At 41.7% G+C, this 14,423-nt stretch overlaps 1 protein-coding gene across 2 annotated transcripts in view; it reads left to right on the top strand.

Moving 5' to 3' along the window:
- BRINP1 (BMP/retinoic acid inducible neural specific 1) overlaps positions 1–14,423 on the top strand; it is a 190,901-nt gene that overhangs the window by 150,682 nt on the left and 25,796 nt on the right. The window contains exon 6 of one of the 2 annotated variants that reach the window (XM_075260065.1): positions 3,068–3,304. The exons of the other annotated variant lie outside the window; for it this stretch is intronic. Coding sequence (XP_075116166.1) covers positions 3,068–3,304 — 237 coding nt within the window. The remainder of the gene's footprint in view (positions 1–3,067; positions 3,305–14,423) is intronic. 2 annotated transcript variants of the gene reach the window in all.

The following is a 14,423-nucleotide window of genomic DNA, read 5'->3' as shown; positions in this document are numbered from 1 at the left end:
AAGCAAAGCAGGAGAAAAATATCATCTAAATTGCTACATAGTATTCATTGTTAGTGGATATTAGATTATGAATCATTCACAGTAACCATGGGAATCTCCACAGCTAATGTTTCATTGCAGGTGAATAAAATCCAATGACTTAACATGTTATATTCAGGTAATATAATACCGCAGATTGAATACCTTATGTCTGTACATTGGTCACAACAGATGACCCCCAATGGCATCACAACCACTGGGTGGATGGCCACGGATGCAGGATAGACATCTCCTGACAGAGTATCACAATGCTTTTTTTTTAAAGTTTTCATCTTACGCCACTCCTCTCAGGAGATGTAGAGCCGAGACGTGGAAGGACACACGTGTAGATCATAGAACATTTGCCCATTTAAGTAACACATTAGATGTAGAGATGAGCAAGTAGTGAAATATTCGAGATTCGATATTCGTTTCGAGTAGCCCCTCAATATTCGACTATCGAATCCTATTATACTCTAAGGGGGGAAAAATGCTCGTTTCAGGGGTAGGCAACATTCGATCAAATTGAACTTAGCAAGTCCACGAGTGAGGGTCGGGCTGGATTCTCCAAGAAGTCTTCTCCATGCAGTGTCCCCGCGCGTCTTCCAGCTCTGAATTCACTCTGCCAGGCTTCGGGCCTGTGCAGAGCCGACTGCACATGCCCGCACTACAAGAAAATGGCCGCTTACAGTCAAAGTGGTTCTGCATCAAGTTTTTCCATTCGAATAGCGAGTAGTATTCGATCGAGTACGAATATTTCGAATACCGTAGTATTCGATCGAATACCTACTCGATCGAATACTACTCACTCATCTCTAATTACATGTAAAGCTTTGATAAACATATAGAGAACAAACACAGAATATATTGTTTATTGAGATGTGCATAGATACGCCGTCATATACATACATTCTGGATTTATTTCAAGGAAAATGGGAATGAATTAATGGCAAACATGGCTGGTTGTCACAATGACAGGACATGCCATGTTAAAATTGGACCTTCCTATTTCTTTGTCCAAAATCTGCTGTCAATGGAGAGTAGGTAAATCCCCATGAACATTAAATAGTGGTTGAGTCACACCGAAACCATTGTGTGTCTAGGATTCATGTGCTGTGTATGGGCCGATTTACTAAAATGATGATTTTATACTCGGTTCTCCGAGTATAATGATCGGCGGCCCGGGAGAGGTAAGAGACATAAAAAACACTGTTACTTACCTCTCCACGATCCGGGCAGGCTTCGGCCTAGTCGTCTGACGTCTCATGACCCCGGCCTGCGTCCCGGGTCATGTGACATCTGACGTCATTGAAGATCGACTACTTCGGAGGCCGACAGCGTAGGAGACGGGAGATAGGTGAGTAACAGAGTTTTTTTTATGTTTTTCTCCTCCTGGGTCTCCGATTATTATACTCTGGGGTCAGAGTATAATAATTGTTTATGGGTGTCCACAGTGGGACATAATACTGTGTGGAGGGGCCACTGTGGGGGATAATACTGTGTGGAGGGGCCACTATGGGGTACAATACTGTGTGGAGGGGCCACTATTGGGGATAATACTGTGTGCAGGGGCCACTATGGGGGATAATACTGTGTGGAGGGGCCACTATGGGGGATAATAGAGCGCACAGGAATGCGTAGGAGGGGATCGATCAAGGTCTTCGGCGTCGGTGTTGATGGGGGGGGGGGCATGTCAAAAGTTTGCCACGGGGCCCCGCCATTCCTACTTACGCCACTGGCTCCAAGCCTGCTTTATGTTAACCATCTGTTTGTTTCAGAAAAAATCTATCCACACAGTAATGTAGGTTATAATAGGGAATCAACCCAGCTCAGTCTATTAACCTGTGATGTTGATCCAAAGGAAGGTAAAAACTACCATGAGATATAAACGAGATTTAATGGGGAAAGAGACCTTCCCGTTTAGCCCATAAACCTGCAATGTTGATCCACTGGAAAGCAAAAACTTCCATGAATTATAATCTTATTTTTCTTCTTAACTCCAAACATGACACCCATAATAAAACCCGAATCGACAGCCTTTCTGAAATTTCCCCACTGTGGGACTATTAAAGGATTATCTTATCTGATCTTTCTCTAGAAACCTAGTGTATCTATAACTTGTAGTAATATTTCACTATAGAAAGGCATCCTGGCTCTTTCAAACTATTTTAGTAAATTCTCCATTAAACGTCCACTGGCAGAGCTTTCTATAGTGTCACTGCTCTTAGATCTGGGTCACATCTGCGTTCGGTAATCCGTTCGGGGACTCCGCATGGGGAACGGAATAATGAACGCATTGACAAGCGGTGACCAATTTAAGCACACGGACCCCATAGACTGTAATGGGGTCCAATGTGTTTTCCACACGGTGTCCGCACGAGTCATGCATAGAGGAAAGTTCCTCTCTGCATGTTCCGGGTGAACACCATGCGGAAAACACACAGACCCCATTACAGTCTATGGGGTCTGTGTGCTTTCATAAGCTCACTTCTTGTCAATGCGTTCAGGATACCATTCGGGGGGGTCACCATGCAGAATACCAAACGCAGATGTGAACCAAAGAGTATCCAAAGACTTTGATGTCATTCGTTGGATTAGAGGGTCACAAAAACATAATTTCTCCTAGAAATTCTCAGTATTTTGCCGTTTCTTCCCTTTTGTGTATATGATGTTACTTCTATGCATATATGAGAACTGCTTATATCTTGGTACAAGCCTTCTATGCTGCACATTTCTCCACTCTGATACAACTTCCAGTCCAACACCTTTCACAATTTGATAGTCGTCTCCTTCTCATTTTTCATAGCAATTAACCTGAGTCTATTAGACAATTTTTTTTATTTTATTTTAATTCATTGTATTGCATTTTGCAATTGCTAGCTCAGTAAGACTTCCAAGAGCATGCTCGTATCATACTGTGAAAGGTGGTAAAGTCTGCAGGTATGTGAATCTGTAAGCACTGCTATGATATCCTGTATGTGTATATGCCATCTCTTTCCCCCCAACGCCTTTCTTTGTTTAATTTCCTCTATCATGTCATTGTCTTCAGGTCTGCAGATCATTATGCCTCAGTACTTACAGGAGAAGTTTGTTCAGGCTGCATTGAGTTATATCATGTGTAATGGGGAAGGCGAATATGTGTGCAGGAACAGTCAGTGCTCCTGTTTATGCTCTGAGTCCTTCCCCCAATGTAACTGCCCCTTCACTGACATCCAGATCATGGAGAACACGCTGAGTAACCAGGGCAAGGCCTGGGCACAGGCATACAAAGATTTTGAAAGCTCAGGTGAGGATTCATATTCGTCACTTTCCATAATGTCCTATATGTCACCATCTATATGTGTTATTCTCACTATGGTTTATGACTGTGTTATGATGTCCAGCGTCATGTATACTTGTTGGGTCGGTGTCACCTGTCTTATGTGTTATGTTATAACTTTATGTGCCATATTATTCACTTTTTAACAATATTTTCTCGTGGTTCGTTCTCATTAAACTTGCCTTTATGTGTTTTTGTCTCGACTGTTAAAATGCCTTACAGTTCTATTATTTCTATTATTGTGCCACATGGACCAGTCATAGCCATTGGAGTTACAGATTACATATACTGTATGTGCTGACAGTATGCTAGCTACAGATTTGTAATGGTTTGCATTGTCATTACTGTTCCTATTCCTGTTACGCAAAGTCCGAGGTTCATTATTATTTTATTATTATTTTATTATTACATTATTTTATTATTATTATTTTATTATTATATTATTTTATTATTATTTTATTATTATATTATTTTATTATTATATTATTTTATTATTATTTTATTATTATATTATTTTATTATTATTTTATTATTATATTATTTTATTATTATTTTATTATTCTTATTTATTTTCAATGGCATTTCTTGAATGCATAGCCAGTGTCTTATTTTACAAGTCCGACTGAGTGTATTGCATATTGTTAGTGGATGCTTTTACAGCGTATTGGCAATTACCTTGACGGAGCCATTTTCTACAATTTTTTTTTATATATGTATCTTATTTTTTTGCAAACGCAACATAGAATGAAAGACATTTATGTCATAAGGAGAATAAGTGCATATTTTTATGGTTACACGAGTAATGTATTGTAATAGCAACATCTTTATGATAACGTAATATCAAACCAATATTATCCCATAGAGAACGCCATGACGGTTACTCTTTCCTGTCTTGGTCTTCTTTAATGTAGGAGTCAACAATATTAAGCAATTAACAAAATTAACACTTAGAAGTAACCTTAAGTATAACATTGTGCCTACTTCTATAGTCCTAATAGAAAAGATGTATCATGTCTAGGGTTGAGCTGATCTTGACTTTTCAGGATCGATTTTGAAATCCGATTTCCGATCATTTTTCATTCGAACCCGATCTCGATCCCAATTCCAATCCCAATGCAAGTCAATGGGATTTTTTTACTAATCAGAGATCGGATTTTAAAAGCAATCCTATTCACTATACAGCATGGAATCTAACAATTGAACGCTTTAATTGTTAGAATCCACGATGTGCAGTGAATTTTTTTTAATCACTAAGTAGCCAGAGGATTTTTTTTTAATCCTCTGGCTACTTAGTCCCCCCTGGTGTCCACTTACCTGCATAGATGGCTGGTCCGGTGCTCGGTGTTCTCGGTCTTCTTTGCCTCGCTGCCCCCGCCTCCCAGGTTAGTGTTTAAAGAGCTAGGAAGGCAGGGCTTGTAGCTTAGGAGAGTGTGGGCGGGAACAGGGCGGGGAGCCGTGACGTCTCCCCTCCCAGTACCCGCCCACACTCTCCTAACCTGGGAGGCGGGGGCAGCGAGGCGAAGAAGAACGAGAAGACCGGGCACCGGACCAGCCATCTCTTCAGGTAAGTAGCTACTAGAGATGTTAGCTAGTCTCCCATTATAATGAATGGGAGACTAGCTAGCAAAGCATTGTGAGAAATGATCACCGATCTCGATCCCACCTAAAAAGATCGTGTTTGGGATTCCGATCGCGATCGTGAATTTTTCTCGATCGCCGATCAGAATCCGATTTTTTCCGAACACGATCGCTCAACCCTAATCATGGATGTTTATCTAATAATATGTATCCCATATCATATACGGGATATACAATTCCATGGGAGCCAGAGGAAGCTCTACTTTAATTTCTATTTATTGAAGGTAAATCCGTAAGGGACACAGGACCAGTGGAGTTAACGAAAAATGATCAAAAGGTGGGCCCAGTGCAGAAGTAGGGATCCAAGTCTTTGGGTACTTAGGTAGAAAGTTACAGTAGTGTGATTGAGCAGGTTTGAGTGGTAGAATTGGAGAGTTAGGTCTGGGGAAGTAGGTGAGGGGATAGACATGATCCTTAAGACCCAGACGTATGGACCTTCTTCAGGGTGCCATGTGTTGAAGCGGTCAGTGTTAAAGTACATCTTTCACCTGAATTCCAAAAGTCAAGTATCAGATGTTTGCAGGTATACGCTATGGTTAGTTTTAGCACCTGGTAGAAGAAGACGAATTGCTTTCTCCTGGAATGATGAACACCTTTTATGTCTGAATTACGTTTTTACATAATTTATTTCCCTAAACAATTTCTTTATGGCTTTATAAAGATATAATCTCCCTGAAAACATTATTGTGGGAGACAATATTCATAACTTCTATTAAAGTTCACCTTACCAGTGTTATAATCCATTATAGGATTAGAGCAACGGACTGATACAGATGGAGCATTGTCTGTCTGTGTTCACTCTATTGTCAAACATATAACAGGAACTTTCTTACAATAATCAGGACCAAAGATCGTCACCAAATCCCATGTGGGGAGTGGGAAGGAAAAGGTCCGCGCTTACCAAGATGTCTTCAGAAGGATCCTTTATTCAAAACCAGATCAAAACGCGTTTCAGAGTGGGAGAGGAAGGAGCACTTCTGCTCCAAAACACGATGTGATCTGGTTTTGAATAAAGAATCTTTCTGAAGACACCTTGGTATGGGATTTGGTGGAGATCTTTGGTCCTGATTATTGTAACCCTATACCACTCTCCTGTAGCGGTGATCCAGTAAATATGGTGCCATCTTGATGTCTTGAACTTTCTACATACAGTTCATGGTGTTGTGACCATATCACAACCTCAAAAGGTGAACAGCCTATACTGCAATCATGCCTATACTGGCAATATTACACTAGGTGCCGCCCGGTGCTGTGTTTTGTTTTTTTGTCTCTATCAGTACATAGTAACTTTCTGCCATCATTTTTGCTTACTTTGTTGACCACTGTGTGTGGGGTGGGGAGGGGGGTAGGCAGGACTTTCATTATGTTTCCTATGAGTCCTGTCTGGATTGATTTGACTTTTTCTCGTCCCTGTACACTCTGACACTATCCAACCAGCGCATACTTTGTGGGAACTCACCCCTTTGACATTTCAGGAGAGGTGACACTTCCTCTGTAAGCTGTCATATAGATGACATAAATGCCAGCCAAGAATTCTTCTTTATCTTGCAAAGGTCCAATATGTCTGATCTTGCTTTCACCTGACATTTGACATCAGGAGAAATTCCGGATGCTCCAATACACATAAGGTCATCGTCCAATCCCAATGGAATCAATGGATTCGGACAAGTTGTCTCTTACGAGTATGGCAGGCTGAATACCCATTTTTTCAAGAAACTCTTTATCATTCATCTACAGTGTTTGTCCGACCATTTTAACCTTTCTATTTTCCATTATTTGTACAAAGTTATTCTATGCAACTCTGTCTCTAAGATTTTACGCAACTGTCTCTAAGGCCCTTTTGGGGGTCGGTCACTTGGAATAAGGAGAAGCTGGTTTGCAATGAAAAAAAATAAATTATAGATCAGTCTTTTTGAATAGTAATAATTATATGCAACAATGGTAATGTCTCGACAGAGACTATAATATTCAGCTATTAATTTTTTGGCAATTTTAATCACATATTTTTGTCTTTAGGGTTTGTTTTTTTGCTAGGCATATACTATAGCTTAGTAACTCACCAAACTGAACACACAACAACCTTGAAGGAACACAATTACAAGGTTTTCCCTTGTGTGAGTTTCACTTGGATTCTTGGAGTCTATAATCAACAAGCTCAATTTGTAATTTACATTCTCAGTCCCCAATATGCAGGGCTTGCCAATTGAAATTCCAGGTTACAATTTGCCGTCCACTTGAAATGCATTTACTGGTCCTCCTACACCACTTGTGGGAGGTATGAGACTTTTTCTGGATGGCATCCATCTTTCAGGAGAAATGATTAGTCCTCGCTGGAGCATTGCTAGATAGGTTGTAGCTTCTGGCTTGGATCCATTATTGAGGTACAATGCAAGTTATTGAATGATATGTTACTTTCTGTGCATGGCTAAGCTCCTACATTTTTTGTAAAGTTGTTACACATTTTTTCATAGAACAAATATTGTATTCTTATTTTTATTCAGAATCTCATAATTTGCTCAATTTATGACATTAATATGTATTTCTTACCTCTCTTCTTGACTGGGCATGCCCAGATATGTGTGTCCAATGTCAAGAGTTGATCAGCTTATTGTGATATTATATCACAAAGTGATATGCTATCACAACATGATCTAGAGGAGAGGGGACTGTAGGCTTCACTGACTGATCAAATTTCACTTAATCTTAGACGTTTATGGAGAGGGAGGTGGGAAGAAGTTGAAGATGGAGACGGACTGTTATACCCCAAATCACCCACCCCTAACCACCTCCCCATATAGCGGTCACCAACTAAGAGGAAGATGAGACTCCACAGACTGTTATACCCCAAACCACCCACCCCACCTCCCCATATAGCGGTCACCAACTAAGAGGAAGATGAGACCCCACAGACTGTTATACCCCAAACCACCCACCCCACCCCAATCCCACCCCACCTCCCCATATAGCGGTCACCAACTAAGAGGAAGATAAGACTCCATGGACTGTTATACCCCAAACCACCCACCCCACCCCACCTCCCCATATAGCGGTCACCAACTAGGAGGAAGATGAGACACCCCCCCCATACCCACCACTCCCCCCCCCACTCCAACTCCCCCCCCCACACACACACACACACTTTACTAGCTATGGTAATGCCAAATATTTATACGGACGTGCTGAAAGCAGCCCTGTGCAGCTGATCGGTGTGGGGGCAGCCGGTAGCCCATAAAAACCTAAATCCTGGACCATCTTTTAAGATATTTGTGACTCACATAGAGGAGAGCCATACATGTCATATATCCCACCACTTGTAATGTGTACTTTAGCAACAAAAGCTTTATTGCTGCAATGCAGAAAATAACCTAATAAAGAAACATTTCTGTGTCTATAGCTCCCATGCTTATAAGCTTACTAGCTGATTGTATGTTAATATGTTACCAAAGGTATGACTAATGGAGTTAAAGTTTGGTCCATCCTATCTTTGTATCTAATTTGGTTAAGGACTGAAATTTTCCATTAAACCAATTCCATCCAATATTGATACATGTTAGCAAAACCACTGGCAGGGGAGAATTCACAAACCAACCATTTGCTGGGCACAAATCATCACGAATAGCATAGACATTTTGTAAAGGAATATTGCAAAATGATATTGTTTTGAAATGCTGGTCATCTTATTACATATACAGTCCTATGAAAAAGTTTGGGCACCCCTATTAATCTTAATCATTTTTAGTTCTAAATATTTTGGTGTTTGCAGCAGCCATTTCAGTTTGATATATCTAATAACTGATGGACACAGTAATATTTCAGGATTGAAATGAGGTTTATTGTACTAACAGAAAATGCGCAATATGCATTAAACCAAAATTTGACCGGTGCAAAAATATGGGCACCTCAACAGAAAAGTGACATTAATATTTAGTAGCTCCTCCTTTTGCCTCTAGTCGCTTCCTGTAGCTCTTAATCAGTTCCTGGATCCTGGATGAAGGTATTTTGGACCATTTCTTTCTACAAAACAATTCAAGTTCAGTTAAGTTTGATGGTCGCCGAACATGGACAGCCCGCTCTCAAATGATCTGAAAACAAAGATTGTTCAACATAGTTGTTCAGGGGAAGGATACAAAATGTTGTCTCAGAGATTTAACCTGTCAGTTTCCACTGTGAGGAACATAGTAAGGAAATGGAAGACCACAGGGACAGTTCTTGTTAAGCCCAGAAGTGGCAGGCCAAGAAAAATATCAGAAAGGCAGAGAAGAAGAATGGTGAGAACAGTCAAGGACAATCCACAGACCACCTCCAAAGAGCTGCAGCATCATCTTGCTGCAGATGGTGTCACTGTGCATCGGTCAACTATACAGCGCACTTTGCACAAGGAGAAGCTGTATGGGAGAGTGATGAGAAAGAAGCCGTTTCTGCACGTACGCCACAAATAGAGTTGCCTGAGGTATGAAAAAGCACATTTGGACAAGGCAGCTTCATTTTGGAAACAAAAATTGAGTTGTTTGGTTATAAAAAAAAGGCGTTATGCATGGCGTCCAAAAAGAAACAGCATTCCAAGAAAAACACTTGCTACCCACTGTAAAATTTGGTGGAGGTTCCATCATGCTTTGGGGCTGTGTGGCCAATGCCGGCATCGGGAATCTTGTTAAAGTTGAGGGTTGCATGGATTCCACTCAGTATCAGCAGATTCTTGAGAATAATGTTCAAGAATCAGTGACGAAGTTGAAGTTACGCCGGGGATGGATATTTCAGCAAGACAATGATCCAAAACACCGCTCCAAATCCTCAGGCATTCATGCAGAGGAACAATTACAATGTTCTGAAATGGCCATCCCAGTCCCCAGACCTGAATATCATTGAACATCTGTGGGATGATTTGAAGCGGGCTGTCCATGCTCGGCGACCATCTAACTTAACTGAACTTGAATTGTTTGTCCAAAATACCTTCATCCAGGATCCAGGAACTGATTAAAAGCTACAGGAAGCGACTAGAGGCTGTTATCTTTGCAAAAGGAGGATCTACTAAATATTAATGTCACTTTTCTGTTGAGGTGCCCATACTTTTGCACCGGTCAAATTTTGGTTTAATGCATATTGCACATTTTCTGTTAGTACAATAAACCTCATTTCAATCCTGAAATATTACTGTGTCCATCAGTTATTAGATATATCAAACTGAAATGGCTGTTATAAACACCAAAATATTTAGAACTAAAAATGATTAAGATTAATAGGGGTGCCCAAACTTTTTCATAGGACTGTATGAGGACATAACTGGCTAAGTGGAGTGGTAAGGAAAGGAACATCTATATTGCAAAAGAAAATTGGAATGGCAATCCACAGCAACCAACCTTGTTGCTGCTTTGATTTTCTGAAACGCGTATAGAAACAAATAGCAGGATTTTCATAGCTTGACATAGGGAATAGGTTTGCTTTTCCTTAATCAATAGCATATGATGAAATATGGAAAGATTTCTTTTTTTAGATTAGCATGTGCATGAGAAACATACTGATGTGAAAAACTGTGGAGGAAGCCGTTGTAGCTCATAATTGGCTGCCATTGCAAGCATTGACATCTTCCAGTTGAGGGGGGCATCTAAAGCAGATACAACATGTGCGAAATAACTGGAGGCACAACGTAATGCAAATAGATGGCATCCGTGATGAGCGATGCAAGGAGTGTAGGAAAATGTTACACCTAGTGTTTGCTAGTGTTACTCTTTAGCAGTTCAATCTGAGCAAAAATTCAATAAAAAAAGTCAAATATTCAAGATATGAATCAGTCGTGTCTAGTCTTTACGCTATGGAGGACATTTATCAAACAAAGCTAAAATTTGGGCAAAATTTGAGCCAAAAAACTGTCTAACATGCCGAGTGCCACATTTGTCAAGCGTTTTAGACATACTTATGACTACTTCTAACAGATTCTAAGTAAGGAGCATGGCCTTGTGGTGTGGTCACGAAACTGTGCCAAAAATGTGTCAAAATTGTGTAAGCCAACTAATGAGAGGTGAAATGATAGACTTGAAAGTGTAACAAGTTGCTGGATATATCAACAGAATGAGCCATTATTTAGTCAAAGTATGCAGTAAAACTTAGACACTATTAGTAATTGTGCTCCCAAAATTTCTTTAATTAAATGGTTTATCCAGGGAGTGTGCCAACACGTCATTCCTCCATGACTCTTCTTGAATCCAACCTAAGAGTTGTGGTCTCATTCCAACCCTGGGTCAAGTGATTAGAACCGAACCAGCACCCAGTCCCAAGCCTTGCCTCCTCCTGTCTCACCAGCACCGAGCCCTGAGCCCTGTCTCTCCAGAACCAGCACCCAGCACTGTGGGGTAGGCTTCATTATAGATTATTGCTGTCCATGGCAACCAATCACGGCCCAGATTTAATTTTTTAGAGAGCTATTTTTTATCCTTTTACAAAGTCTCATAAATGCCCCATTCGTCATATCCAGACACCGTTTTCCTTAAGGCTGAAGCAAAGTAGCAAATTATGCAAAATGTTTGTCTTCACAATAATGTACAAATTATCTAGAAGGAAAGGAATATGTATCAAGATTCGGATTTAGGGGATAAAGTTATTTTCACATGAGAATAGTGGCTTCAGAATTCAAGTACTGTGTAGAAACCATGTGCCTATTGGCGTTTATCGTGGGGTTTCTTAACTTATGCTACTTGTCCTTTTGATGCATATAAGGGCTGCACGTTGCACCAATGGCTCTAAAGCTAAAGTATATTGAGAAATCATTCAGTACCACTTTTTGTTTAGATTTTTTTTTGAAAAATGAAGTAAGTGTGGACAACTTTAAAGGGTCACCAGGTCTGAGGCTGTTAAGCCAGCAGTACGTCCTTACACCCGTCTAGGGTTCTAAACATGATAACATCAGTCTCATCCATTTTGCAGCATTTTTTTAGGTTTTAATCTGATGGAGTTGAGTTCCGCACTCCCAGCACTTGCATTGTTCCTTTGAAGCAGACGATGGATAATAATAGATACATTCCAAAACTGCTGAATGGTGTAAGAGATGGGACTGAAATTGCCAAGTGGACATGGACAAACCAGTTTGGATTGAAAAGGGTTCAACCAGTGCCGCACCTTTCATGAGGCGACCTGAAGCGATGGCTTCAGGCGGCACTATGCCAGGGCCCTAAGGGGGAAGGCGGCATTTTTGCTGACCTAAGCCAGTCCAGAACAAGCTGTCCTGGACTGGCTTAGCGTCACCATCTCGGCGGCCCGGCATGAGAAGCGAGCGGTGGATTGGGGAGGCCCTGTGGACGCAGCACTGCTCCAGTGGCCTCCCCTCACGCTTAGCAGAGAGCAGGTCCTCTCCCTGCCTGCTAACGCCGCCCCATCCACCCTGCCCCCTCCGCTCTGCCCCGCCCCCTCCAATCTGCCCCCTCCTCCCGGGGGGGGGGTGGCTTTCTGTTGTCCGCCTCAGGTGGCAAAAAAGCTAGGTTCACCCCTGGGTTCAACCCAAATTTTCCAAAACTTTCATGATTCATCACCCATGAACACTATTACTTTGGGGTCTCTTCAGACCCCATAATATAATACGTGGAGCCCCAGTGGAAGTGCTACATCATAACAAACAGTTATACTCACCTTGTCTCACCTCTTCTGGGCATCTTCGTGGCATCCGGCGACTGTCTACAAAGAACAATAATAGCGCTTGTGATCCATACCCAACAAGATCAGCCCGCAACGAACCTGAAAGTCTATCCTCACAAATATTCAGCAAACATGTATCTCGTGAAGTTCGACCATTTCCAAATTCCTGTATCCCAACTGCTGGTTCAGGGGGCCCCAAATTTGTTGTCCAGTTCCCTTTATGGTTTCAGGCCACATTTACTCCATGTATTATCTACAAAATAAAAGAATAGAAATCAGAACAATAGAATATCAGAATAGGCGTTCGGAATAACAAAACCAGGGAATTTTTTAAAAAAGAGTGTTAAGATGTTGTGAATATGTTTTCTAACACTTGCTGAGGCATAGATATGTTAAATTAAGCTTGATTCTTGAAATAATGAAATCTATTTTAACACATGGCTTCCCCTAATTGTTACGCATCTTAGAGTGTTCTCTAACGAAAACCAAATAAGGTTCCAGAAATCATTTCTTTGTATTGCTCATTATCCTTATTGAATGAAATTTTTGACGTAAGTCGCTAACAGATTGCAGTTTTCTTTCCAGAGATTCTTACACGGCATTAATTAGGTTTTATATGCAATTGTAGCTGTACGGAGCAAATTACATCTGCCCTTAATGCAGTTATTCATTTATAAAATAGCCCTCACTTGCAAAATAATGCCTCGATTCGTCTACAAGCCGACAGTCCTCCCTTCGTGGTTCATGAACACTTGATTAAAGTTCTTTGCATGCAAAAACTTATCGAAAAATATTGTTTAATTGGGCTGGAATGGTTAGAAATGTTGTTAGTGGAATTGAGAGTAAATACTTTTGCTTATCTTGATGAGCAACACACAAAATATATCATTTTTTGGTCTTATACGGCATCAAGATATTCAACAGCACTTTACAAATCAGAGGGTCCGTGTACAGAAAAAATTACCTGGTTCACATTTGCATTCGGTATTCCATTTGGGTATTCCGCTTGGGGACTCCCGAACAGAATACTGAACGCAATGACAAGTGGTGAGCAATGAAATCACATGGATCCCATAGACCAGGGGTGCCCAATACGTCGATCGCGATCTACCGGTCGATCGCAATGGACGTATGGGTCAATCGCAGGATGCAGCCAGGGATCCCCAGTGTCTGTTTGTTCGCAGTGCAGGCTGAGAGTCGACTCTCAGCCTGCGCTGTGAACAGGCACTCCCGACACTTGCAAGCCGCTGTTAGGGATGGAGGGGGCCGGGGTGCTGCTTGTTCACAGCGCAGGCTGAGAGTCATCTACGGACACTGGCAGCCGCCCCAGCCTTCCAGTGTCCAGAGATAACTGTCAGCCTGCGCTGTGAGCAAGCAGACAGCGGGGATCCCTGGGCGGCCACAGAATGCCGCTGTCTCCTGCTCTCACGCTCCGCACGGCCCCGCCCACATGCCCGGCCCTGCCACAGATACGCCCCACCCCGCCCACAGGTCCGCCCCGGCCCCACGCACAAGAAGTGGGTAGTAGATCTTTCGACTTGGTCATGTAATACAGTAGCTCACATGCTGACAAAGTGTGAGCACCCCTGCCATAGACTATAATGTGGTCCGTGTGTTTTCCATGCGGTGTCCGCACAAATCATGTGGAGAGGAAAATGGTTCATGAAGTATTTTTCTCTCTGCATGACTCGTGTGGACACCGCGTGGAAAGCACACGGACCCCATTATAGTATATGGGGTGAATTAAGTGGTCACCACCACTACCGACTCCCACCCCTTGCAAACTGTAATATGTATCGATACTGGTGCAGCTGGAATTTTGTTC

The sequence above is a fragment of the Leptodactylus fuscus genome, chromosome 11 (genome assembly GCF_031893055.1).
Source record: "Leptodactylus fuscus isolate aLepFus1 chromosome 11, aLepFus1.hap2, whole genome shotgun sequence".
NCBI lineage: Eukaryota > Metazoa > Chordata > Amphibia > Anura > Leptodactylidae > Leptodactylus > Leptodactylus fuscus.
This window is presented reverse-complemented; position numbering and strand designations above follow the sequence as displayed.